The 23,560-nt window shown below is 38.9% G+C and overlaps 1 protein-coding gene across 7 annotated transcripts in view; it reads left to right on the plus strand.

Annotated features, from left to right (window-relative positions):
• The window catches only part of LOC100845900 (serine/threonine-protein kinase ATM), a 38,380-nt gene that overhangs the window by 10,464 nt on the left and 4,356 nt on the right, over positions 1–23,560 (plus strand). For 3 of the 7 annotated variants that reach the window (XR_002963714.1, XM_014899010.2, XM_024459783.1), the window contains 45 exons: positions 6–170; positions 916–1,041; positions 1,126–1,253; positions 1,406–1,562; positions 2,202–2,248; positions 2,334–2,397; positions 2,574–2,648; positions 5,831–5,953; positions 6,424–6,609; positions 7,987–8,111; positions 8,201–8,270; positions 9,198–9,325; positions 9,834–9,975; positions 10,053–10,193; positions 10,281–10,379; positions 10,468–10,514; positions 10,690–10,888; positions 10,979–11,197; positions 11,993–12,064; positions 12,157–12,226; positions 12,844–12,952; positions 13,041–13,164; positions 13,240–13,371; positions 14,072–14,137; positions 14,754–14,801; positions 15,257–15,361; positions 15,440–15,526; positions 15,826–16,122; positions 16,215–16,327; positions 17,813–17,879; positions 17,970–18,044; positions 18,125–18,247; positions 18,531–18,695; positions 18,777–18,878; positions 19,984–20,135; positions 20,245–20,446; positions 20,521–20,568; positions 20,656–20,739; positions 21,354–21,437; positions 22,074–22,154; positions 22,240–22,329; positions 22,412–22,474; positions 23,047–23,187; positions 23,297–23,353; positions 23,448–23,507. Coding sequence is in view for 4 of the 7 variants with exons in the window: in XM_014899010.2 (XP_014754496.1) it covers positions 6–170; positions 916–1,041; positions 1,126–1,253; positions 1,406–1,562; positions 2,202–2,248; positions 2,334–2,397; positions 2,574–2,648; positions 5,831–5,953; positions 6,424–6,609; positions 7,987–8,111; positions 8,201–8,270; positions 9,198–9,325; positions 9,834–9,975; positions 10,053–10,193; positions 10,281–10,379; positions 10,468–10,514; positions 10,690–10,888; positions 10,979–11,197; positions 11,993–12,064; positions 12,157–12,226; positions 12,844–12,952; positions 13,041–13,164; positions 13,240–13,371; positions 14,072–14,137; positions 14,754–14,801; positions 15,257–15,361; positions 15,440–15,526; positions 15,826–16,122; positions 16,215–16,327; positions 17,813–17,879; positions 17,970–18,044; positions 18,125–18,247; positions 18,531–18,695; positions 18,777–18,878; positions 19,984–20,135; positions 20,245–20,446; positions 20,521–20,568; positions 20,656–20,739; positions 21,354–21,437; positions 22,074–22,154; positions 22,240–22,329; positions 22,412–22,474; positions 23,047–23,187; positions 23,297–23,353; positions 23,448–23,507 (5,058 nt within the window). In the remaining 3 variants the exon portion in view is untranslated. Of the gene's footprint in view, positions 1–5; positions 171–915; positions 1,042–1,125; positions 1,254–1,405; positions 1,563–2,201; positions 2,249–2,333; positions 2,398–2,573; positions 2,649–5,830; positions 5,954–6,423; positions 6,610–7,986; positions 8,112–8,168; positions 8,271–9,197; positions 9,326–9,833; positions 9,976–10,052; positions 10,194–10,280; positions 10,380–10,467; positions 10,515–10,689; positions 10,889–10,978; positions 11,198–11,992; positions 12,065–12,156; positions 12,227–12,843; positions 12,953–13,040; positions 13,165–13,239; positions 13,372–14,071; positions 14,138–14,753; positions 14,802–15,256; positions 15,362–15,439; positions 15,527–15,825; positions 16,123–16,214; positions 16,328–17,812; positions 17,880–17,969; positions 18,045–18,124; positions 18,248–18,530; positions 18,696–18,776; positions 18,879–19,983; positions 20,136–20,244; positions 20,447–20,520; positions 20,569–20,655; positions 20,740–21,057; positions 21,241–21,353; positions 21,440–22,073; positions 22,155–22,239; positions 22,330–22,411; positions 22,475–23,046; positions 23,188–23,296; positions 23,354–23,447; positions 23,508–23,560 lie in introns of those variants that run through there. The other 4 variants (XM_024459781.1, XM_024459782.1, XR_002963716.1 and 1 more) reach the window with 4 other exon arrangements.

The raw sequence follows: 23,560 nt of genomic DNA on the forward strand, positions 1-23,560 counted from the left end.
CGCAGGTCCATCTGATATCCAATACGAGGGAGAAATGCGAAAGCTCACTACTTGGTTCTGCCGACTGCTTAACACATGTACATGCTTTGTTAAGAACTTTAATAGCTACACGTGATGTTGGACAAAATACTGATGGAAAGCCACAAGCTTGCAATATGGTTTCAAACGAGGTTGGTATATATATAATCTAGCATGTCTTGTTACCTTTCTGCCAAATGTTGGTCTTAATTATATAGCTTTTTTCTGCAATTCCATGATCTTATGTTATGGCTTATGATTTTAATATGTGAACATCCATTTTTCTACGGACAATTGTTATCTATGATAAAATAAATCAACTAACGGAGTCCTCAACCTGAGTCATTAAAAACCTTACAATCACAGTAAATCAAGATATTGCCGACCAAGGACAGTGGGATGGGATCAAGTGTGTACTTATATAAGGTGGAATTTATACTAAAGATCTTTTCCCCCTCCCCTTGCATTTTTTTGAAGCAATCATTTTTAGGGCACTCACATTTTTTGTCTGGTTATCTGTGAACTCGGTCAATCTTTTGGTAGATATTTCCACGTCAACTTTGATGAACCTTTTCTGCTTGCCTAGACTTCTTTATATAGTCAATTTCCATGATTATTTTTGTTTAGTGGTTCAAACTACTGAATATATTCAACGTGCCAGAGTAAGGATTCTGAGAACTTTAATTTTTTTTAAATCGCCCTCTCTAGTTTCTTGAAAACCCCATAAATCATTGGTAATAGCTGGCCAGATTCGTTCATTACTCATAGTACTGAGTAAATCGGAGTTAATATGCTGACTAGGAGCTGGCTGCAAAATTGTTTTTGAATCCTTGTTGACTATTGATCCATACTAGAGGTTACAACTTACAACTGCTACATATGTTCTCACTATTGCAGAACCAGGACACTTTATTAGACTTGGTGACTAAAGGTACTGAGATCAGTATCACAGATTGGTTTTTCCGCATCAAGCTGATTGATTGCATCTCCCACTTTATTTACCTGTTCCCTGACATTGCCCAGGTGATTTTATTTCCTTTCTGTTATCACAGACACATACTACCATTTCAAACTGTATGTTTCATAATTCCATTATTTTGATTGTAGGACATGACTGGACATTTGCTCAACATGCTACATGATACTGATTATCGTGTCAGGTTATATCTGGCTAGGAAAATTGTCGTGCCATTCCAAATATGGGAAGGACATAATGAATTGTTTCATGATGTTTGGTAAGTGTTTGATGATTTCGATATTTACGGGTAGACCAGTACCCTCTACTTCCCTGTAGAGACTGATTTACTTGTAAATGAATCATGTTTCGCATTTAGATTGCCTATCTCTAAGTTTGCGAGATAGCTTACCAGTGTTCTGTTAATATCAGTTCAAATATTGGTGTCAAGATGGTGCAGTTCTCCAACAAGATTGCAGTTAAATCTAGAGAAGTCTTAGCTGCTGGTCCACAGTCTGTTCCTGTTATTGAAACTGTCCTCATTACACTAGCTCATTTGTCTGTGCATAGCGAGGAGGTTGAAGTTGAGGTATCATCTCGTTGTCACCAACTTTTATTGTGAAACAAGACTCTGTACCTACATTCTATTCATTCTAATTGATGATTAAATATTATTCTTTGATAACACTAGTTTTTCCCTTTACGATCTTTGAAGTTTAAATTATGCTCTCTGTTTTGATTAATGTTGTCGCATTGTACAATGCTAGACCCCATATATAAGTATTAAGAACCTTGTCACACTAGCAAGTGAACCCTACAAAAGTTTGATAAAGTTGCTCTAAATAATGTTTCATTCACATTTTTACTGGTACTCTAATTGTGGTTGTGTAAACCTACCTACTACCTAGATTGCACTGCCACATTCCTATTTTACATCTGCCCCCTCACCCCCACCCTTCTGTGTCCCGTTCTTCATGAGTCCTCAATTTGTGTACCCCTGAGAGTCCAAACCCAACCATCCTTGCAGCATTGAGCTGCCGCCCAACCTCACTGGCTGAACCTGGTTTTAACTTCTGCAATATGTGGCCTGTGGATTTTAATGTCTTCTAGCCAAATATTTTGGTAAAACTGTCTCATTGTTTGCACTACTAATGTCTCGATGTTGGAGAAAAATATTCAATCTGCACTGAAGTTGTTCAACCTATTTGTTTCCTGTCCAACGTTGCAGTGTGCATTCATGATTTCTGCTGCTGCTGCCATAGAGACTTCTCAGCGGTATTATAAAAACAAATGAACTATTTGTTGATTTCTGGAAATATTACTGTGCTTACTCTTTATTTTCATTGTATATCCTTTTCAGAGAATTAGCTTATGCTTTATTTGATTCTGTCTCAAGAACTCTCAGTTACGCATCACGAAATAAGGTGAATGGGCATTCTCAGTGTACACCTTTCTCTAGGTTACTTCTCAGAATGGTTAATAACTTAATATGCTGATTGAATCTGAAGTACTACTTTATTCAGTTCATCTATTGTAAAAGACAATGACTTGCTTGTGACAATTAAATTGTGCATATTCTGATGTCCTCTCCTTTATCCAGTATTTGGACCAACTGACGGGTCCAATTCTTTTCCGTTGGGTTGCTTGTGAGATGAGCCTGGTTTCACTTGTCGAGGTAATGTTTTGTTCTACTGCTTTTTATACTTCGATAATTGATTCATATATGATCTCAAAGTTTCAACATAAAATGACAACGTTATTAGGTTCAGCAAAGTTTTTCCATGCCTTCTTTTATACTCCGTAGTAGTTTGCGTGTCAGATTCCACGTGAGGAAAATGGAAAGGGCTAGATTCAATATGGTAGTTTCTGTATTCACTGGAATTTAATTTATGTTGTTAAAATGGCAATTTTGGTAACATCTTGAAAGTTAACAGAAGATAAACCACTTTTTTGAGTGTTCAATCAGGTACTAGTTTTCTCCAGACATCCGACATTCACAGTTCCACCGGGAAACTGTCTTCTGGCATATGGGGATATAATCTGAAGCACTCTGGGAAACCCATGCCAAACCTTTTTTGTGTGTGTGTGCAGAAAACAGTTGTGTGTAACCTGAACACAGCAGTCGTTTAGTTTTGTTGCAAACCACCATAGACTGGAACTTGATATAATTATTTTTAGGTATTGTCCGCCCCTTAAGTATTCAATACCTTCCACTAGCCCTTAAACTGGGTTTGGAGGTGTTTTTTCCTACATGGCAGATGACATATCTCGTGGCTGTTTGCCTACATGGATTGACTAACCCTTTCGAACCCATATGTCAATGCCACTTGCCCATTTCATTTCATCTCTTGTTTTCTTCTGTATCACCGCTGTATTCTCTACCTGTTCATCCAGCATCTTTTGCCGGATTCCACCGGTCACTTTGTCCTCAATGCCGACTCCTTCCTTGCTTCACCATTGCCCTTTCCCTTTACACCTATAGCTACTGTCCAAGAGTCCCAAAACAAAAGTTTCAGCTTTGCTACAGATCTCCAAAATTCAAACTCTAAATATTTTTTTTGAGGCTATCACTGGGGGGATGACTTCATCCCACCTGAATATATTCCCAAAGGAGCCTGAGGGGCAAATACATCTTGCAGGAGCAAGAACACACAGTAGAAAAACAGAAAATACACAGTACATGATTACAACACACCACAAAAGAAACTTTCTAAACATAGGCAATTGCCACTAGAAGACTCCGAGTGCAGCATAGGTTATGTTGTAAGCTATGAACCAGGCAACGAGCAAAGAAGGAGACTGCCAATGGCCGCACAGTAGCCTGAAGACAGTACAGAGAGGTCGCAGGTGAAGATCATGGATGGTGAACGTAGATGAAGGTTGATTTTTCAGCTCCAAAAGGACATTGGCGGCAAACACGGTCTCAAAAGAGATCTCCAAGTCCAAACCACAGCACCAGTCGTTAGACGATGCCGCCACCACAGCTGCCACTGCAAACCGTGATTACCGAGGGCATGGCAATGCAGCAGCCAACAGAGGGAAGGACGAGGACAGAACAAGGAAGCACGCGGCATTACCCTAATCTGCGTGAGCAGAAGTTTGTCCTTGTTAATCTGAAGTTGGAGGGGTTTGAATGTGGGAGATCAGCGGACATTGATGAAGATCAGATCCTCAGATGAAAAAATAAAAATGACATTGGCGGCAACACGGAAGCGATAGCATTCTCCAAGTCCAAACCACGACACCAGTCGTCGAACGATGCCGCCACCACAGCTGCCACTGTGAACTGTGGTTACTGAGGGCATGACAATGCCGCAGCCAATGGAGGGAAGGACGAGGACAAAAAAAGGAAGCATGCGGCATTACCCTAATCTGTGTGAGCCGAAGTTTGCACTTTTAATTCTGAGGGTGGATGGGTTTGAAGTTGGGAGATCAGCAGGCGTTCATGAAGTTCGGAGTGTCAGATAAAAAATGACATTAGCAGCAACACGGAATCAATAGTATTCTCCAAGTACAAACCATGACACCAATCGATGCCGCCACCATGGCTGCCATCTGCAAACCGTGGTTACCGAGGACATGGCAATGCCACAGCCGACGGACGGAAGGACGAGGACAGAAAAGAGGAGCACATGGCATCACCCTAATCTGCGTGGGCAGCAGGTTGCATTTTTTAACTGAGGATGGCGTGGTTTGGAGGTGGGAGGTCAAAGGAGACTGGGGAGGAGCGGCAAGGGAATCAACCTGGAATCGGAGGCAAACAGCGGAGAGGGGCACCTGCGTATAAGGCTTGTGGAGGTTGAGATGGACATGCTGGTTGGGGTGGAGGAGCTCGTGGGCGCGCGAGGAGGCCCTGCAGCTGCCGACCGATGCACGTCCGACGCACGGGATGGCGAGAGGAGCGGCTGGAGGTGGAAAGCAGTGACGTGGTGAAGCTCCACCAGGGTCTAGCATGGCAGACGCCGGATCCGGATGCCTCGAGGACGACCAGCGACGGCAAGGGAAGCCATGGGACGGATCCGGGCAGTGAAGCCCGACTTCGAGCGGATAGGGCCACGGCAATCACCTACACCAATCTCCAAACTTCTAGCTGTAGATTCCCCTTGCCGAAACTGATGGCTCCAATCACATTGCAGTCCCCCAAAACTCTTAGAAATCCTTTCCAGAGACCCGTTGTCGCTGTACACCTCTCACTTTGTTTAGGCCATCATTGCAGGAGAGTTCCATCATGGCACCTGTTTGCACTGCCATGACCCAAGTAGAGCACTCGAGAGCAGCTTGAAATACCACCTCACCCAGGTCTTGCTGGATCACCAGTCCACCACTGCCATGGATGTATGCCGGGGTTAGATGATGTCCGTGGAGATGCACACGCCGGATTTGTCGGGCTGGTGATAGGCCATTTACATATATGGGAAGGTGGAGTAGTCGACACAGAGATCATCACATGCCATTTCTTGATTTGTTAATTGTTATCCACGTTGGCGAGTTGTCATCAGCCCCAAAGCATGTGACATCGAGCAGGGAGAGGCCGCTCAATCATTGAGGACAGAGCGAACCCATAGTGCCACCTTGTCGGGGAAGGACAGGAAGGGAGACGAAGAAAAGTAAGTGACGCACTGTCACATGTGGGCCTATGCCACAGGCCAAACCACATCCAAAACGGGACCAGGGGGTGAATAAATGGGATTGAATGGATACTTAGTTGGTATGATGCTTGGTTTATACGTTAGGAGGTTCAGTAGTCGATGTGGTAAACTTATTGTCCATAGCTGGTAAACTTCCCAGCTGTTACCATGCCAATTAATCACATATTTGTGTGTTACTGCAGTGTAGTTCTCACAAAATGTTTTACAGGTGCAAGAGATATTTGGTTTTAATTCATCTGAGTCAAAGAACTTCATTGAACATATCTGCTCATGGCTTCTTTCGTTCCTCATTCTCAGGGGTGATGCTGCTGATCTTAATTGGATATCTAAGGTGAGTGCTCACTATAATTCTAAACGAGTCTTAGTTGCTGATTATTTTCCATTTGTTTTTCTGTACTGTAGCAGTGTTGCTTTCATGGTTGCAGTTGCAAGAAACCTATAAAACAACAAAAGTTACAAATAAAATTCAAAATTTACCTTGTAACCCTATGTATTTTTTTTGTTTTTTTTGACGAAAAATGTATTTTTTTTGTTAGTAATATAATTCAGTAGGTTTCTTCCCCACTGTTCTCCTAAAAAATGACAATATCAACATTAAATTCCCTGCAAAGAACATATCAAACACTTTAATTTTTTAGTTCCAAAAGTGTTTTAAATAATTTTAGTTCGAAAAGTTTTATATATTTTTATGATACTGTGTACAAGTGTGTCGTAAGGTGTTCTCTCTAGTCTCCACTCACCAGAACTTAAATGCACTGAATGCCTATGATCTAATAGTTATATTCTTTATGCATTTATCAGATTTTGTCGCAACCTTTATCTGCTGTTATCAAGGGATATTTTGTTCCGATCTTTGGATTGTCTATTGCTGCCAGATGTGGTACGGGGCCAGAGAAGGACCTGGCAGAGACTGTCTTATATGATTCACTTTTGCAGTTTGGTGAGATTTCTGAGTCTGAGCGTGACGATCTCATTAGAAAACATATGGTATGCTTCCCAAGGATCTTTCTCCCTTCAATCTGCCTGCCGTTTTTGCCATTCCTTTGTGCTTTTGACCCTTCGTAATATTTCTCTTTTGTTAATCATCTAGCGCATTTACGTATACACAGCGAAGTGGTGTTGTTTTGGTTCCTTTTTGTGATTCACTATCTGTGGTGTTGCGCTTTGCTACTTGTGTGGTAGTTATGGTCTAGATCTGAGCATTTCCTGGATTAGGTTGGTGCTCTGGCTTGGATTGTCACATTTCCACATTTGATGAAGTATGGGTAGACTGCCAACCTTTCTCAAATACCTTAAGGTTTTTGTTGAGCTGGTCAGTGTATGCAATTCAACTTGTTACTAGAGCCTGAGGTCTTCACAGGGGCTTCTTTTGAGAATTTTAAAGAAAATAACAAAAAACCCAGGAATTTGAAGCAATTTTTTTTATCCGAGTCAGCTTGGTATTAGAAGGAACTAGGAACTGGTGATTGGATTTACTCAAGTCCTACGCCATGTCGAGTCTCCACCCGGCTTAGCTAAACCTAGGAGCAGTGGGGAGTGTCAACTTATTAAGAATCAACAATCAACAACGCTTCTATCCTAATTTCATAGATGTTTGCTCAACCGGTGATGGTAGGCTTCTGCCATATTTCAGTCTCTCTCTTGATGCCATCGAGGACGTCTGCACGTCGGGGCGTTCATGCCGGAACACCCGGCTGTTCTGCTCTGACTTGATCGATCAGATCGTGAAGATCACCGTGGAGTCTAGGCATGGACAGCCACCATTCCTCCATAGAGTCGCTGTATGAGGGGATACTGCAGCTGTGTTCTGCCCAACACAGAAGAAGCAACCAAATGTTCTGAAACTAAGAACATCGTGTAACAAATATTCCGTATTTTGGGGCTCCTGAAAGCAAAGATGGCAGGTACATGGTTTGGTAACTGGCAGTGACTATGTCGGTAGGCAGTTTAATATTGGTGATGAAGGGTGATCAAGAGGAAGAATGGACAGTTCAATTGCGTTTTGACTTTTTAGTACCTGAGGTGTCAATACAATTGTATTTGCATTTTCTGATATTTGTATCCAGTAATATCTGATCCCCAATCCAAGAAAAAACATACGGTAGGATATTATTGGAGACTCGACCCTGTTTGGTCCAATTACACCCATAGTTTTACTAGTGCGTTTTTACTGGTGCAACTGAACATTGGTTTTAGGTATTTTAGGGAAAAAAATGAAATGCATGGCCTCTGGGTTTGCACTTAAAAGCACAGAGACAACAAAAAGATGCTTGGTGATTTCTGCGTGATTACAAATCATGTTCAGTGCTCATAGATCCCTATTTCTTATTCTTAATTCTGATATTTTGCTTCTCGTATTTTTAGGTTTCCATTGTTGGCCTTTTGCTCTCAGTTTCATCAACTGCTCATCAGCCAGAATTCCCGTACTTTTCTAGGGAGATTTTAGCATTCTCGATTAAAACAGTTGTTGATGGATTCGTGGATACAACGTATGTCCTTATTTTTTTCTTTATTCTAAACAATTCTGATGATTAGTTCTGATGTAGCAAAATCCTTGCTACAACATTTTACATTTTAGGGATGACGATTTGGCTGATACAGTTGTTGTTGACAAGATTAATATATTCCGTGCTGACAGAGTTTTTAAGGTATTTTTGTTTTGTCACATGTTTAATGTTTATGTAATGCCTTTTCTCAAACACATGTTTATTCAATTTCTTAGAAACTGCAAACTAAAATGTCTTTCTGGCACTTATTACCTGAAATGCTGTCTGGTCTTATGGATGGATTGTCAGGATGCTTTGGATCTCCCAGCCAATGTTCCCTTAGTATTTGTTAAACCATGATCTTTTCTGTATGCTTGCATAGATATGGATTTTTATAGCCCCTACTTTGAGTTTACACCTTTGTTCCCGGTTAGAAAAGTAATGGAGAAAGTTCATTTTACTCCATGAATACCTGCTGAAATGTCATTTGTCACCCACTTCTCTTGTAATACCAGTTCACTTCGCCCCTTGAGTTTTATCTTGGAGTAGTTTTGCACTGCGGCAGGCATGGCACCTTTTTCATTGCTGCTGTGGCCACTGCATCACAGCTTCTGTGCTTAACTACTATATTATCAAGCAGTGCATAAGCTGTCAATGCTGCACATTGATGCTCCTGCTCCTTGCCACTCGCTTGGACTAACTAATCATGCTTAAGTTATCACCATTCTCAACTCTGCATGCCTGGGCAGTTGGGTACAAGCTCGCCTGGTATCATGAGTATACGACCCAAGGGGTTTAAGTGCACCAAATGAAAGTTTAACTTTCTTGCAAACACGTGGATCAACAATACGAATTATGATGTTCATCAAAAAGAAAAGATTAGAGTTCAGTTGCATAAATATATTCCTTTAGAACTTGTTCTGAGGAGTGGGGATTAGTCCCTGCCTGTCAAGTGTTGTGTGCAAGTCTGCAGGCCTTCATGGGCAACACAGGGACAAATGAGCATTACGTTTGTCTAATCTGTATGTCACTTCTTGGTTCTTATGTGGTTTCACCAAGTTCCATGGATGTACTCTTAACTTTTTGCAGTTCCTGTTGGCAATACATCAACAAGTTGCAGATGCAAGCCATCCTAGGCACATGGGTCATAGGCTGTGTGCGATTGAGGTTTTAATAGATGTACTTGGGCATAGAGTGGTACACTACAGCACTTGCTTGTGAGTTTTTTCTTCCTTTTTTCCTTTCTGATAATTGTTGTATCAGATGATTCTTAAATATCTATTTTTGTTTTGTTTTAAAGTCTCCTCAAATATTACATTGATCCAACTTTTCACATGTCTGGAATAAAAAAATGCATTACTCAGGGACTAGCTTACTGTATTGCTGCACATCTGTTCTAGGAGTTAAACTTTTATTTTAAGTTTGATGTTGGCACCTGTGTGTGAATGCCATTCTCTGAGCTCTAGTTTAAGCACTAATTAATATTTATTTCGTAAGAAATAATGAACAGCACTCCTAATCTAGTCTATTTTTAGCATAACCACAAATCTTTCCTTTTGTTCGGTGTGTAGGCCTTCATTTAAGTGTATATGCAGTTCTGAATTGTTAGGCTTAGTTCATGCCGTGTGTTATTTATTTAGAATGTACCATTTTTTGAAGAAAATTTGTGGGTCTATCTTGTCTTCTGTTAATCTAAATTTGAGTTGTTGCATGTCTCGACTGCAGTTACATTATTTGCATCGTCGGGAACTATATCTGGAGGCAACCATTGCAAGGCCAGTGCTGCAATATCTTGACTAAACTGTTGACTGCTTTCAATGCGAGCCCCACTACGGAAACTGTTTCTGCGCTTGGCATGCAGCTCCAGGTTATTTTCACGGATAGTGTTCTATAATTTACTCGTTGTACTTCTGTTACTTACTATTTTCAAATGGACTGTTACAGCTTTTAGTTCCTAAATTGGTCACCTGTTGCTTATCTAATGATAAAGAACGGAGAAATGGTAATGGAGATTCATCGAAAGTTCTGTCTTTGCTTCGTCAATTGACAGTTGACGCTGATCCTTTGCTTTATGATTACATAAGAGTACGCTTCATCTCCGCTGACCTACTCTACATTGACTGGCTGCTGCTGTTTTCCTTTTGATTACCTTTCTTCTTAATGGTCTTACAGGATTTGGAACCACTTCCTGCTCTTGATTGCTTGAAAGATATCCACGTTTTTCATGCTTCACTTTCTGACTCTTATGCTTCAAGAGATCAGTTCCTAAAGGTTGTTATCTTTGTTATTTTCTTTTTTTCTTCTATATTTATTTATGTATATATTCATTATGAACTAATGTATTACCTACTTCCTCTAGTTTGTTAACAGGGCTCCTCACTTGCCTGCAGAATTGTTTTTGCTGAGGTAATATGTGCTTATTTGTGTCTGAAGTGCCTCTTTGTTAACTGGCACAATATACTTGAAATATGCTAGCTTAGGCCATTGAGACATTGTATCATATCTTTGTTTTGAAGTCAGTATCATGTTTTCCATTGTTCTAACATCACTTCGTTCATTTCTTTCTTGTGCTTTCATTAAGTCTTCGCATGCATCACAAGAAGTTATTATTAGGAGAAATCATCTGTAGAGGCGATGCATCTGTGGGTAATGCAGACACAGTTAGTTGCTGGCACAGCGACCCAGATGTCGTTTCTGCTGTATGGACTCTTGTTGATCTCTGCAGCTCATCATCTGTTGCAAACGAAGCTTCTTCAGTGCTTGCTGATTTTATTTCTAGGGTGTGCTTTTCTGTCTTCATCCTTTGCCATGCTTCACTATGTTCTTGACATGGATTTTCTCTTCTCAATCAGATTTTTTTTTAAATGCAGGCTGGTATATCTGATGCACATCAAGTAATATTCCATGTTCCAAATCTTACTCAAAAGCATTCGTCACAACTTCAAAGTGGTTCTACTTCCAAGGATGATAAATTGTGTTCGGACTATGGTATTTCTGATGATATCTTGGTTGGTCTTCTGAAACTCTTGAAGACTTATTTATCAGATGACTCTGTTGAAATAATAGATGTTACTTCACAAACATTGAGGGTAAGTTGTAACCACAATTTTTGTGTGAGGATCTGTGCTTATGGTGTTTGTTATTGGGCACATCATGAGTAATTAGGACTTTTTTTATTGTTTAATATTTGATTACTTTGGTATCATAATTCCACAATACCATGATTCTCTGAGCATGATTTTTTTTCTCGGACATGGAAAGTATCTCCATCGCTTTAGGGTATTGTGAATTTTGTTTCCACCAAAACTGCTTCCAATGAAGGAATATCGAAAATAAAATTCACAGGTTACTGCTACATTTAAGACACATAAAATAATAACAACCAATGTTTTATCCCACTTCAGTTCATTCACCAGTTCTAAGTAATTACATACAATTTTGTATATTGTATGGTGACAACCTAATTTGTGTTGTAACTTCTATGCCATGGACATTACTTTTTCCTGTATCTTTTTTTTCATTTACTGAATTGCCTGGTATGTTATGTTCAAAAGTTATCTGGTGCTTGGCTGCAATCAAACTGATTGCTGTGTAGAAAGGTTTTTCCATGTATTGATTGAATGCTGAAATCCTCTCCTCTTATTTTGCGAAAATCATATTTGATTTCTGTTAGCATTTGTCACTTTTGAAAAGGAAACATTTTGAGTGTGCGTGTGGCACATGGTCACATTTGCAAACCCTGCCTAGTACTTATATTGTGACTCCTTATATAGATGGAGCAAAATATTTATGTTTTGCAAACTAACCCATGCATATGCCTAATTTTATCTTTATTATTAGTGGCCTGCAGACTGCAATTTTATAATTTTGTTTTACATAAACAGGGGATTCTGTCAACATCGAAGGGCGTCAATTCTCTGCAGTGTCTTGATTCTCTTGACAAGTCTTTACTGATGGTATTTTGTACTATGCTGTCTCGTCTTTTATGTTCAATTTCATTTTTCATCCCTCAGTTTATTTTTTCACACGCTGAAAAATTACTCCATAGGTTCATTCAAGAGGCATAAACATTCAGTTAGTTGAGCAAACACTTCTGGGCTTGGAAAAGTATTCTGCTGGTGAGTGATAGCTTCTTGTAATCCTGCTAAATTGTTTGTTTGTGTTTTTTCTTATTTCTTGCGCATCTTCCAGTTTTACAACCATAAATTTAATGGTATGTTCAGAAGGAGTATATTTCTCTGTTTTGCTTCATGTCTTGGTGTTGCTCTTGATGGTGAGCTCTGCTATTAAAATCCCAGAAATTAAACCATTCCAACTTGATCAGGGACCGATGCCACATACACAAATGATAAATCGTTGAACAATTTTTTTTTAAGTCGCTACGAAATACGGGCAGCAGACAGACATTTGGTTTGTTCTATAGTTGTTGGTTGCAATTCAAATGGTTAAGTTCAGGGTTGAAAAGTTTGATCTATATGATAAAATATTTCTGATATATTATGTGGCACGGATACGACTCAGATCAGCCGTGTAATGTATCCCATGTATTGGATACTTGACAAATTGGATCATGAGATTTTGTATGTGCATTTTTTATGGGAAAACTCTAGGCGAGGCCAGAATAATGCAAAATGCATTACCTATAAATATTTTGCATTTTGGATAGTACACTCAAAATTGTAATGGCATTGCAAATTAAATTAATCATCTTTTTTGGTTGAACTTGGTTTGACAGGTTCCCTTGAAGATTCAGACATCTGGCAGACTGATGGTCGGAGTTATGACCAATGGTTGTGTACCTTAGTGAGCTCACTCATCTGTCATTGCGATGACATCATCTTGAGGTATCATTTTCAACTGAAAAATATAACATTGGTCATTGCAATTGTAAGTTTGTAACACCTGCACAGTATGACAATAATGTTCTTATAGACTTTGTAGAAGTCTTGTTTTTCTCAAAGTTGAGGCTGCAGAGCTTTTGCTTGCAAGTGCTCTGGTGAACATTGCTGGCAATGTGGATTCTAACAATAGCATATGCGGATTAATTTCATCAAAGGTTTGTTGCACACCAAGTTATTTGATTGCTTGAAGATTCTCAGTTCATGACTTGTCACTTGTAATATGCTTGTAGGTTGAGAAAATAATTTTTTGTGACTCCAATCATTTGATGAAATCAGTAAATTTATTTCTGGATGCACTGAATGTTGTCAGATCTTTTTACGTTGCTGAAAAAACAAGAGATTGCCCTTCTAATACTCCCAAGGTATGTTTTAAATGTCAGTCTGAATGTTAATTTCTAATGAGTTGAGGTTGACGCCATTATTTTCTCAGACCATAGTTACATGATGATCGAGGACTCATGACAACATTAGTACATAACTTTTTTGCTCTGTTGTTGTATATCTCCAAGATATCGCCTAGTTTTATTGGAAGCACCTAAGTTATTGACATCTTTATGACAAAAAGAACATGATGTGGTTGGTTACTCTTGCATAGAGCTTTTGTAATTCATAAACATTCTCTTCTGGGCTGCCTGATGCCTCGCAATGTTGTGTTCATCTGACTATATAGTCAAATCATTCCCTTTTTCTTAAGGATTCCATTTGAGAACTTTCCGTGATTGAAATATATCAAAGAGTAATGTGCCATTCCATTGTCTTCGAGCTTTCTTATCTTTTACTTTAAATGGTTTGATTCAAATACCGTGTGAAATGTGCATGATGAATCAAGCAATCAGCATACAAATGCCATGCGGCAGACCTCTTTAATGCTATTACGTTGTAACTTCTAACTATCCTATCTGTTAGGAGATCAACACATCCTTTTCTCGAGTCGATATTAATATCGAGATACTATTTTTAATAATGTTGTCCTTAACTTAATTGTTGTTCTTCTTATATTAATGTTGTGCACTTGATGTACTGTTTATATGTACTTTTGAACTGCCTATTGAACTTCCTTAGGTTGGTAGATCTGCCAGATCCAAAAGTAGGTCACCAGCAGCAACCCCATCATCTTCATGGAAGAAGGTACCTTATTGAACCATCTCCTTGAATTTTTATTATATCATCCTTCATATTATATTTTCCTTCATTTTATTATTTCTGTACATATTCTTCTGAATTTGGTTATAAAAGGATATTTGTGGAATTTTTATGTTGGCTTGCGTGCAACTCCTGACATCTATACACCAGTTTTATATTGGCTTGCGTGCAACTCCTGTATGAAGTGTAACCAACAGTGCTCTCTCCTAATTACTACCCCTCCACATAGGATTTGGGTGATTTTGAAAATGCTATCCGACGGTGGCATGACACCATTGGTTTTTTTAACAAGTCTTAGTATTGATCTATTCTAGAGATTGTTACTATTGAGGAAAAATAGGGTATTATCTCTCCTGTTAGTAATGAATTGTTGGAGATGCTCTTAGACTCAACCTTAAATATATGGGATGCATCGTCCTTCGTAAAGTGAAGCTTCCAAGATTGGAATCTAGGAGTTACAAGTTCAAAGCAAAGGGGCTCATTTTCTTCTCGAGATGAACTTCTCATTTCATTGTGTTTCAGAAATTTTAGTGCATTGCTTGTAGCTACGTAGAACTTGTACAGCTGCTGTCCCTTCTCTAACATATCATTTATTCTCCAGGTGTACTGGCTTTCGGTTGATTATCTTGTAGCTGCCAGAGCTGCTAATGTACGTGTGATACCTTTCCAGCATCTACCAAATATTTTATCTACATGTTCATTATGTTGTTTGTTTCCTTTGTTAGTCTCGAAATTGTGTTGTTTGTTCTCTAGATGTTTCAGCCCATAGCAACATTACAGGATCGTTGTGCTGTTTTGCATGGATTCTGGAACCATCTCAAGGTTATCAGGGGACCATGATTTTTACCCTCTAACAGTATTGGCTGTAATCTTGTTCCTATTGATATCCCGTCCCTAGTAGCAGTATCTAACAAGGAAATAACTTGGTCCAGCAATCAACTATGAATATTTCCTGCCTATGTGAAATGCTTGCTGTGCCAATTGTTCCTTGTGCATGCAATTTTTTCCGTCCTGTGCCTCTGGCGATTGAATGACTTGGTGTTTCAAGAGTACCTTTTTTTCCTTTGATGGTAATGATCGTGGCTTTCTAATTGATCTTTGCAGCGTTGCTCATGTGACTTCGCTACGCTTATGTATGTTGAACTTTGGTGTGAGGAACAATTCAATAAGCTGGCATTAGGTCCTCCGGATTTTTCACAGGATGAGTCGGTCAGTCCTCTTCTGTATGTGCTTTTCTGTTGTGTTATGTCAAAAGTTGTAATAATTTATGTTTCTTTCTCTTTCCAGTTGCCAGCACATATGGGTCTATTGGTTGCTGCATTCACTCACATAAATGAGCCTGACAGCATTTATGGAATTACACTGGCTAACGAGGTTATTCAAGCAAAAAGTTAGATTTATTTTGAGTCTTTTCGTGTATCATGTTCACATTTTCTGTATGAACTCCGTATAATTTGAAAACAGTAATGTGAAATAGTCTGTATCCATCACCGCAGAGGCACATAACATAATCTGTCATAGTTGTAAGTTGCAAGTTAGACTAGGTTATTTAAACAATTATTGGTTTGAAATCTGCATCATATTTATAATTTTTGAGATCTAACATTTTTTTGTTAATATCTGAAGGTTATGCATCTTAGATTTGCTTGTCGTTCTTTCTGTACCTTGAACAGATAACTTCTCAAATCATCAGATACGAGCATGAAGGTGACTGGAGCAGTGCTCTTGAATATTACGATTTACTTGTAAGATCAACACCAAAGGAGAACCTTGGCAATTTTGCTGGGACAGTGTTGGCTGGACCATCTGCTGTGTTTTCTAAAGCAGAAGAGAAGAACTGGAAAATGCACAAAGGTCTGATGAGGTCCTTGCAGAAAACTGGATGTAGTCATGTGCTTGATTTCTACAGCCAAGGGTTGACCAACCAAAAAACGTGTCTTCAACAGGATTCAGAGTTCATTGATATACAAGTTGGTATTGCAAATTGGAGATAATCACAGTTACCTCTAGAGTTTTTGAGTAATATGTGACTTTGTTGTATGTTTGATTATGTATCTTGCAGTACGAAGCTGCTTGGAGGGCAGGAAACTGGGATTTCTCCTTTTTCATTCCATATTCTTCTCAGCCTTCAAGCCGCTCGAGAAATTACTGTCTTTTCAATGAAAATTTGCACAGGTCAATAATCTTTCCCAGATATCTCTTTTTCACATGGTCCATAGCATTATGTTGTATGCAAGCAACACGTTTTTTTGTGTGTATATTGCACATTTGCACTTTTGATCACCCAGTGCCACGTGCAGGGCACCTTATTTCTATCTACTCTTTGCGGGTTCCATCTCACTTGTTCCACCTCAATCAAGTTAATGATCTGCTATGTTAAAATAGAATATAAGGACAATAAGCAGCATGGTTAACTGGACAACTGTCATATTCATATAAAATATGTGTGCTACTTTTGTCATTCATGGCCTGCCTTTTTTTTATCAGGATATTGAATTTTTTTTAGGTGTCATCTTCATGTTTCACAAGCTATTTCAGAAAGTATGTATAGAGATACAGATAGACACATGGGTGTGGGTATCATTTACTTTTGTGTATAGAGATACAAACTTGCCACTTTGAGGGCTTGATTCTTGTTTCCATCGCAGGGAAGTGTTCTTCAAATATGCATGATGAAATGAAGTTAAATAATTTTGTTTTGATGGGATACTCTTAGTTATTTGTTTAATTTGTTGTAAAATACGCCCAGGGTCCTTTAACTTCCACATGCTATCACTTTTCTGATGTCCTCCTGCTCTCAAAGTGCACAGCCCTAAACTTGCTAAATGAGTACACTAAAGGACCAAGCATGCTTACGGTTGCACTGACCATTTACGTGGCATGTTGACCGACCTTGCCAGTGTGGCGTCCTAGTAAGTAGAGGTCCACAGATCACCCTCTCCTAGGCTCAAAACATAAATACCAGGTTGGGCAGGTGATGCTGAGTCTCCACGACCTGAACCCTAGTAGTGAGACTGCACTAGGAGTCTACACCGGGTTGTATGGTGCAATGGATGCACTGATACAGGCTTGGAAGGCACTCCTCGCAGCCATGTACAGCATCGGCTGCCTCATACCATCTCGTATCTCCAGCCTCCAGCCCCTTCTACATGCTCCAGCACAAGTGCTAAAGGCTGGAGCTAATAAGGCCATAGCTGAGAAGTGGTGCCTAGGGAAATGGACAGCCATGGATTGTTGAGGTCACAGGGCTGAGTATTGGGCATGCATACATGCCAGAACTAGCTCAGGGCAACAGATAGGAGGGGCAGTGTGCCCATGGAGGTAGTCGACTAGAGCAGGGGATAGAGGAGGTGTTGAGCACCAGGATAGAGAGTCACAAGAGGAAACGGGAGATCTAGGTGAGGAGGTGTCTCCTCCCGGCACGGGGCTTAGAGCATGGTAGGAGGGAATGTGTGTGTGAGGACAGAAGCTTAGTGGGTCAAAATAGATACAAAATTAGCTTCAAGACAAAATGGTCGAAAGCTCTTCTGTTCATAAAGTTTAAGAAACTGTTGAAACAGAGTTGTTAATTTATTCTTTCATTTCTCCATTTTACTCTCACCTTTTGGAAACTTGTTTTTCTTCTACTGAATATTATTCACTTGTTTCTGCATGCTTCAGTTGCTTAAGAGCTCTGCAGAGTGGTGATTTTGAGCAGTTCCATGGGAAACTTTCTCACTCCAAGATGGTAGTGTTCAGTGTTCACATTAACTTTCTAATGGTGACTTCTCTCAATTTGGTTTCCCAAGACTGTAACTTATTTACTCATGTCTTTTAGGATCTCGTGTTGGCTCTTTCAAATGCTAGCAAGGAGAGCACCAAATACATCCACTCTACTGTTCTCAAATTACAAGTACCCTTTCTGATCTTGTGATGATCTACATGTTTTTGGTTATCATTACCTATAATATTCCTTACATTTTGTATATTTAGATGCTAGATCATCTTACTATGGTTTGGGACCTGCGCTGGAAAATTTATCACAATGAAACACCAAAATCATATGTTGGAACCGATGAATTTTCTCCCATTCCTGCTGTTCCTACAAGGAATCAGGTTCTGAAACTTTTCTCATCATATATAGTTTTTCAGACAGTCTGCTCAATCATTTATTTCCAAATCTATGTGTGTCGATTTGTATTCTATTTCAGACAATAAGTTTGTGAACTATATGTGTATGCAATTTATGTGACCTTTTTAGGCGGTTATGTTTCAGGACTCAGGAATAGTAAAAAAAGGAAACATATTCAGTACAGTACAACTATTTAAAATCCATTCCTCGAATATTTTAATTTTCCTGGTTGAGTGATCATTTCCTTCAATTGTTTCTTTTTTGCAGTTGGAGTTTTTGAATAAAGAGTGGAACTTCATCCTGTGTCAAACAGAACGTAACCTTGATCTTTTTGAACCTTTTCTAGCATTCAGGCGCACCCTCCTTAAGATTTTAGGTTGTGAAGAACATCTCATAGACCATTTATTTCAATCCGCTTCTGCACTCCGGAAGGTTGTCTCACTGTTATTTTTGACTGTGGCCTGTGTACGTGTTTGCTTGCTTAGTTCACTGTGATTCTTCTTCTGGATTCAGGGATTAAGATTTTCTTTGGCTGCGGCTTCTTTATATGAACTCAAAGAACTTTGTTGTCACCGAGATCAGCAGACTATGGCCAATACTTATTTCCTGTCAAAGGTACATACTTTACCTTTCTGTTATCTTCCTTGTCGCTTTTTTCAAAGTCTATGTACATGTACTATTTAAAATGGCCATTAGGCAGTTTCACTAATTTATTATGGTAAAACTTATTTGAATCCATGAGCACTACAAGAAATATGATAGTACAAAGGATCATATATGAGAGTTGATTTCCCATTTCCTGTTTCTGGTGAACCAAATTAAGTCATCTTACTATTTCCAAGTCCTATGACTCTGAGTGCAAGGTATTAGAATATACACAGGAAGGGATGCACTCCTAGTAGGTGTCTTCCTTTTGCAATGGTCAACATTATAACTTAGACCTGCTACATGCAGGATGCTGCCTTTCCAGCACTTGTGTTACTGCCTTGTCAGTACTAAAAGGTCAAAATGGGAACACCAATTTTTTTACAGTTCAAGAGGGTCTGCTCCTCTTCCTACAAATTCCACTTGGATTTCCTGTATTCCAGATAGGCCCGAAGTTCTGTTTAAATTGGGCGCAGAACTTTTGTTGGTACTGTATAGGGGTGCAACATGGTGACGCTCAGGGTACCCTTTGACCCTCCTTAGTTCAAACAAATGAACTAGTTTTCCAAAAAGTCGTGCCATTTTAAAATTTTAGTTCATTTGATTGAACTAAGGAGGGTCAAAGGGTACCCTGAGGGTCACAAGTTTGCAGCTCTAGTACTGTAATCGATGCATTGTCAACTTCTCTGCAGTTCCTTTGCAGATTTCAACACCATATTCCTTACTAAGTCATATTTAATAATGCTTCTCTGCCATTACAAAACTCGGTGAAAAGGCAGAGCAGCACACGTTATGGAAATACAATGTATTATATGCTGATAATGGTGGAATACGATGATTTTCTAATTTTCACATACTGCTGCCTCTTACCTCCAGCAGCCACTATCTATTCCATCTTGCACCATCTGAGTTTATGCAATAACCAAATTAGAAGTTCTAACTTGCTATGTTTTCTTCCTTTTTGCATTAATATCACATCATTCTGGTTTTTATGTATTCCTTCTTTGAAGTGAAGTATTTCTAATCTGTTATAAATTGAAGTTCATATTCTGATAATGCTGCATTCACTCTCCAGCTTGAAGAAGCTAAACTGCTGAGAGCTCAGGGGCAGCATGATATGGCTATTGGTCTTGGTAAATACATACTACAGAACCATACCGATAAGAAAGACATAACAGATGTCTACCGATTGGTTGGCAAGTGGTTGGCTGAAACAAGATCGAGCAAGTAACTGTTCATATTTGATGCACCACATGTGGTTTTTGTATTACGAAAAACGAACTCCTCTTACTTTCTATATGTGTTAATAATTTGAGTGTTAATAATTGTTTTGTAGCTCAAGAACTATCATTGAGGACTACTTAAAACACTCTGTAGATCTTACTGAATTTCACAAGAGCCCAGACAAAAAGTACATGTCCAGGCAGTGTCGTACATATTTTCATTTAGCACATTACACAGATAACTTATTCAAAAGCTATGAGGAAAGACTTTCATCCAATGAATGGCAAGCAGCTCTGAGATTAAGGAAATACAAGGTAGCCTAGTAGGCAAAATCATCAATATTTGACTTCATTTTGCGTTTATCCTAATCCAATGCTATTTAATGCAGACTAGGGAGTTGGACACACTGATTAAAAGATTCAAAAGTTCATCCAAGGCATGTAAATAATTACTGCCTTTTGGAGTTGCTGAAATGCTGGGTCTTTTATTCTCGCTAACTCGTATACAATCTTCAATTTTTCAGGGTGAGAAGACTGATTACTCTGTTAAAATCCAAGAGTTGCAGAAACAACTTGCACTCGACAAAGAAGAAGCACAGAAGATTCAGGTATGACTAGTGTTAACCACACTTCATACTGTATTTACAAATTTGTGGCCCCTGAATATATAACAAATTTATTGTTTAATAGTTCTCCAATAACAATATATCCAAAAAAAATGCTGCTGACTGGGGAAAAAAATTCTTCCACTCGCACAAAGAACCATTTGTGAAGTGCATGATGCATTATTATTAAAAAATATATAAAGATGTATTGCATTTCATGTTATGCATATATGCCAAATTTAATGGTAAAATTCATCGGAGCCGTGGAGTGCTGGAAAAGATGAGCATTGCACTGCACTATTACTCCTTTTTTTTTCTTAGTTATCTAAGAGCAGATGAATTGGGCCTTCAGTTTGTGCATGAGTGTATCATGTGCTACATCCATGGAATTTCTTGAGATCTTTTGGACCAGTGCATCTGTGGTTTCATAGATGAGGGTATGGTGCCAATGGGAGCATTAAATACAGCCTCCCTTATCTATTCCCGTGTTGAATAGTAACCCAGGTTGTAATTTTAGCTTTGAAGTTAGTTACGCATGTTTATGCATTGTATTTCATGCAGTATTATTTTTCTCGGTTTGCATTTTAAAGATTTTGTAAACTCCTCCCCCTTACCAGGATGATCGAGACAGGTTCTTAAGTCTGGCACTACAGGGGTACCAACGTTCCCTCGTTGTTGGTGGCAAATATGACCTACAAGTGGTATGCAATATCGTTTGGAGATCCCACAATATTTTCTAATTTCAGGTCTCATCTTTTCTAATGAGACTAATATGTACTCCTTCGGCCACAAAAGAATGCCCACCATTTGTGTGTACTGCATCATTATAGAGTACACACAGTAGCCACCAGAGTACTGGTACTTGTACTCATGTACTGGCAATGAACAACAGTCACCATGAACCTTCTCCAAAGACAACTAATTTGTTTCGTTAACAAATAGTTGAGTACCCAACTACCAATGTTAAATGAACATCAGTTTGTAACCATAAACCTCTGTGTCTTTGAAATTTTTGGCGGACTACTATTTGAAGTAACAAACCTTTGTACAGTAGTACATAGCAATACCTCTATATTTTTTATTTTATTACTCGTGTTTAGGAGTATTCTTTTTTCTTTCAGTCACGAACTCACAATATGGTTGCTACTCTAAAATTGTTTTCCTTCAGTGTGAAGCATCAATCTCATACTCATTGTCGTCTCTGTGTCAGTGTAATTATACCTTTGTTGTGAATATTCTTGTTTCAGTCAAAATATATTCAACACTATAAAATGTCTACCTCTAACTGTGCATTCTTTTCTTAAGGATAGTGTTGCTCATAGCAGTCTTATATTCAGGTTTTCCGGTTGGTCTCAATGTGGTTTAGCCTTTTCTCAAGGGAACAAGTTGTGAAATCAATGATTAAAACGACAAAAGAGGTCATCTTTTGAGTTCCATTTGTTGATTCCCTTAGGTACTTTTTGCCCATTTCATTCTAAAAGAACTTGGTCTTTGGTTGTTTAGGTCCAAACCTACAAGTTCATACCATTGGTCTATCAGATCGCTTCTAGACTTGGGAGCTCAAAAGATGCTCAGGGGGCAACAAACTTCCAGGTATGCATATCAGCCAGAACTTGTATATTGTTTCTGAACATAAGTATGAATCTCTCGATTAACACCGCTGTCTTCCTGGCAGAATGCATTAGCTTCTCTGCTTAAGAAAATGGCCATTGATCATCCATATCATACGATATTTCAGGTATTAAAGTGGCAGATCTTTTATATATTTGAAGAATTATGATCAAAGTTTACTTTCTTGTCATTCATATTGTTGCAATGTTGAACCAATTCTATATTTGAATGTTAGGCCCATAGCTAGTCTGGCTGAATAACAATGGTACAACATGGTCAGTACTGTACCGATTAATACGAATAATTAGCTCCCATCACTGAACTTGCCAGGAAACCATTTCCAACCCCTATGTTTACTAGATGTTTATTGGGACTTGGGGTGCATACAACCTTAATGTCATCTTGAGTTGTCTGGCTGCATGCAGCAAGCACTAATGAGAAAAAAAAATGCATCCATAAAACATGGTTGAATTAGATTTGAATGACAAGATGGACTCGTAGATATGCCCAAGCTGGCTTGAAATCGCCAAAACGCACCAACATGACCATTTTTAGGAGAATAACACGACTTTCCTGGTTAAGTCAATGTATGGAGCAACTCCAGTACATCTTAGTTAATCTCAGATTCTTTCAGGTTGTTTTGTAAAATTAAGAACAAGCTCTTGGGCTGTTTTAAGATGTTTAATTATTTGGTCTCAGCTTTTGGCTCTAGCAAATGGTGACCGTGTCAAAGACAAGCAAAGGAGTAGAAGTTCTTTTGTTGTTGATATGGATAAGAAGCTTGCTGCTGAAAACCTATTAAAGGAGCTATCTTCTTTTCATGGAGCTTTGATTCGTCAGGTTTGCCACTTTTTACCATCTTCATTTTATTGTGATTTACTTAATCTTGAAGGATGTTGAAGCATTTGCTGTTGGAATACATTTTGATGCTCATTTCCACATCTTATAGATGAAACAAATGGTTGAGATCTACATTAAATTAGCTGAACTAGAGACAAAGAAGGAGGTTAGTTATATATTCAAATATCATCTTGTAAGAGAATTGTGTCCATATATTTTCCATGTTGACATCTTCTTTTCATTCCATCTGACCGTGTCAGGACACTAACAAAAAAATCCCACTACCCAGGGAGCTCCGCAACATTTGCCAGCTTGAACTTGTAAGGCTGCTTTTTATGAAAATTATCTCAAGTACATTTTTTGCTGCTTTCAG

This window comes from Brachypodium distachyon, chromosome 2, assembly GCF_000005505.3.
Source record: "Brachypodium distachyon strain Bd21 chromosome 2, Brachypodium_distachyon_v3.0, whole genome shotgun sequence".
NCBI lineage: Eukaryota > Viridiplantae > Streptophyta > Magnoliopsida > Poales > Poaceae > Brachypodium > Brachypodium distachyon.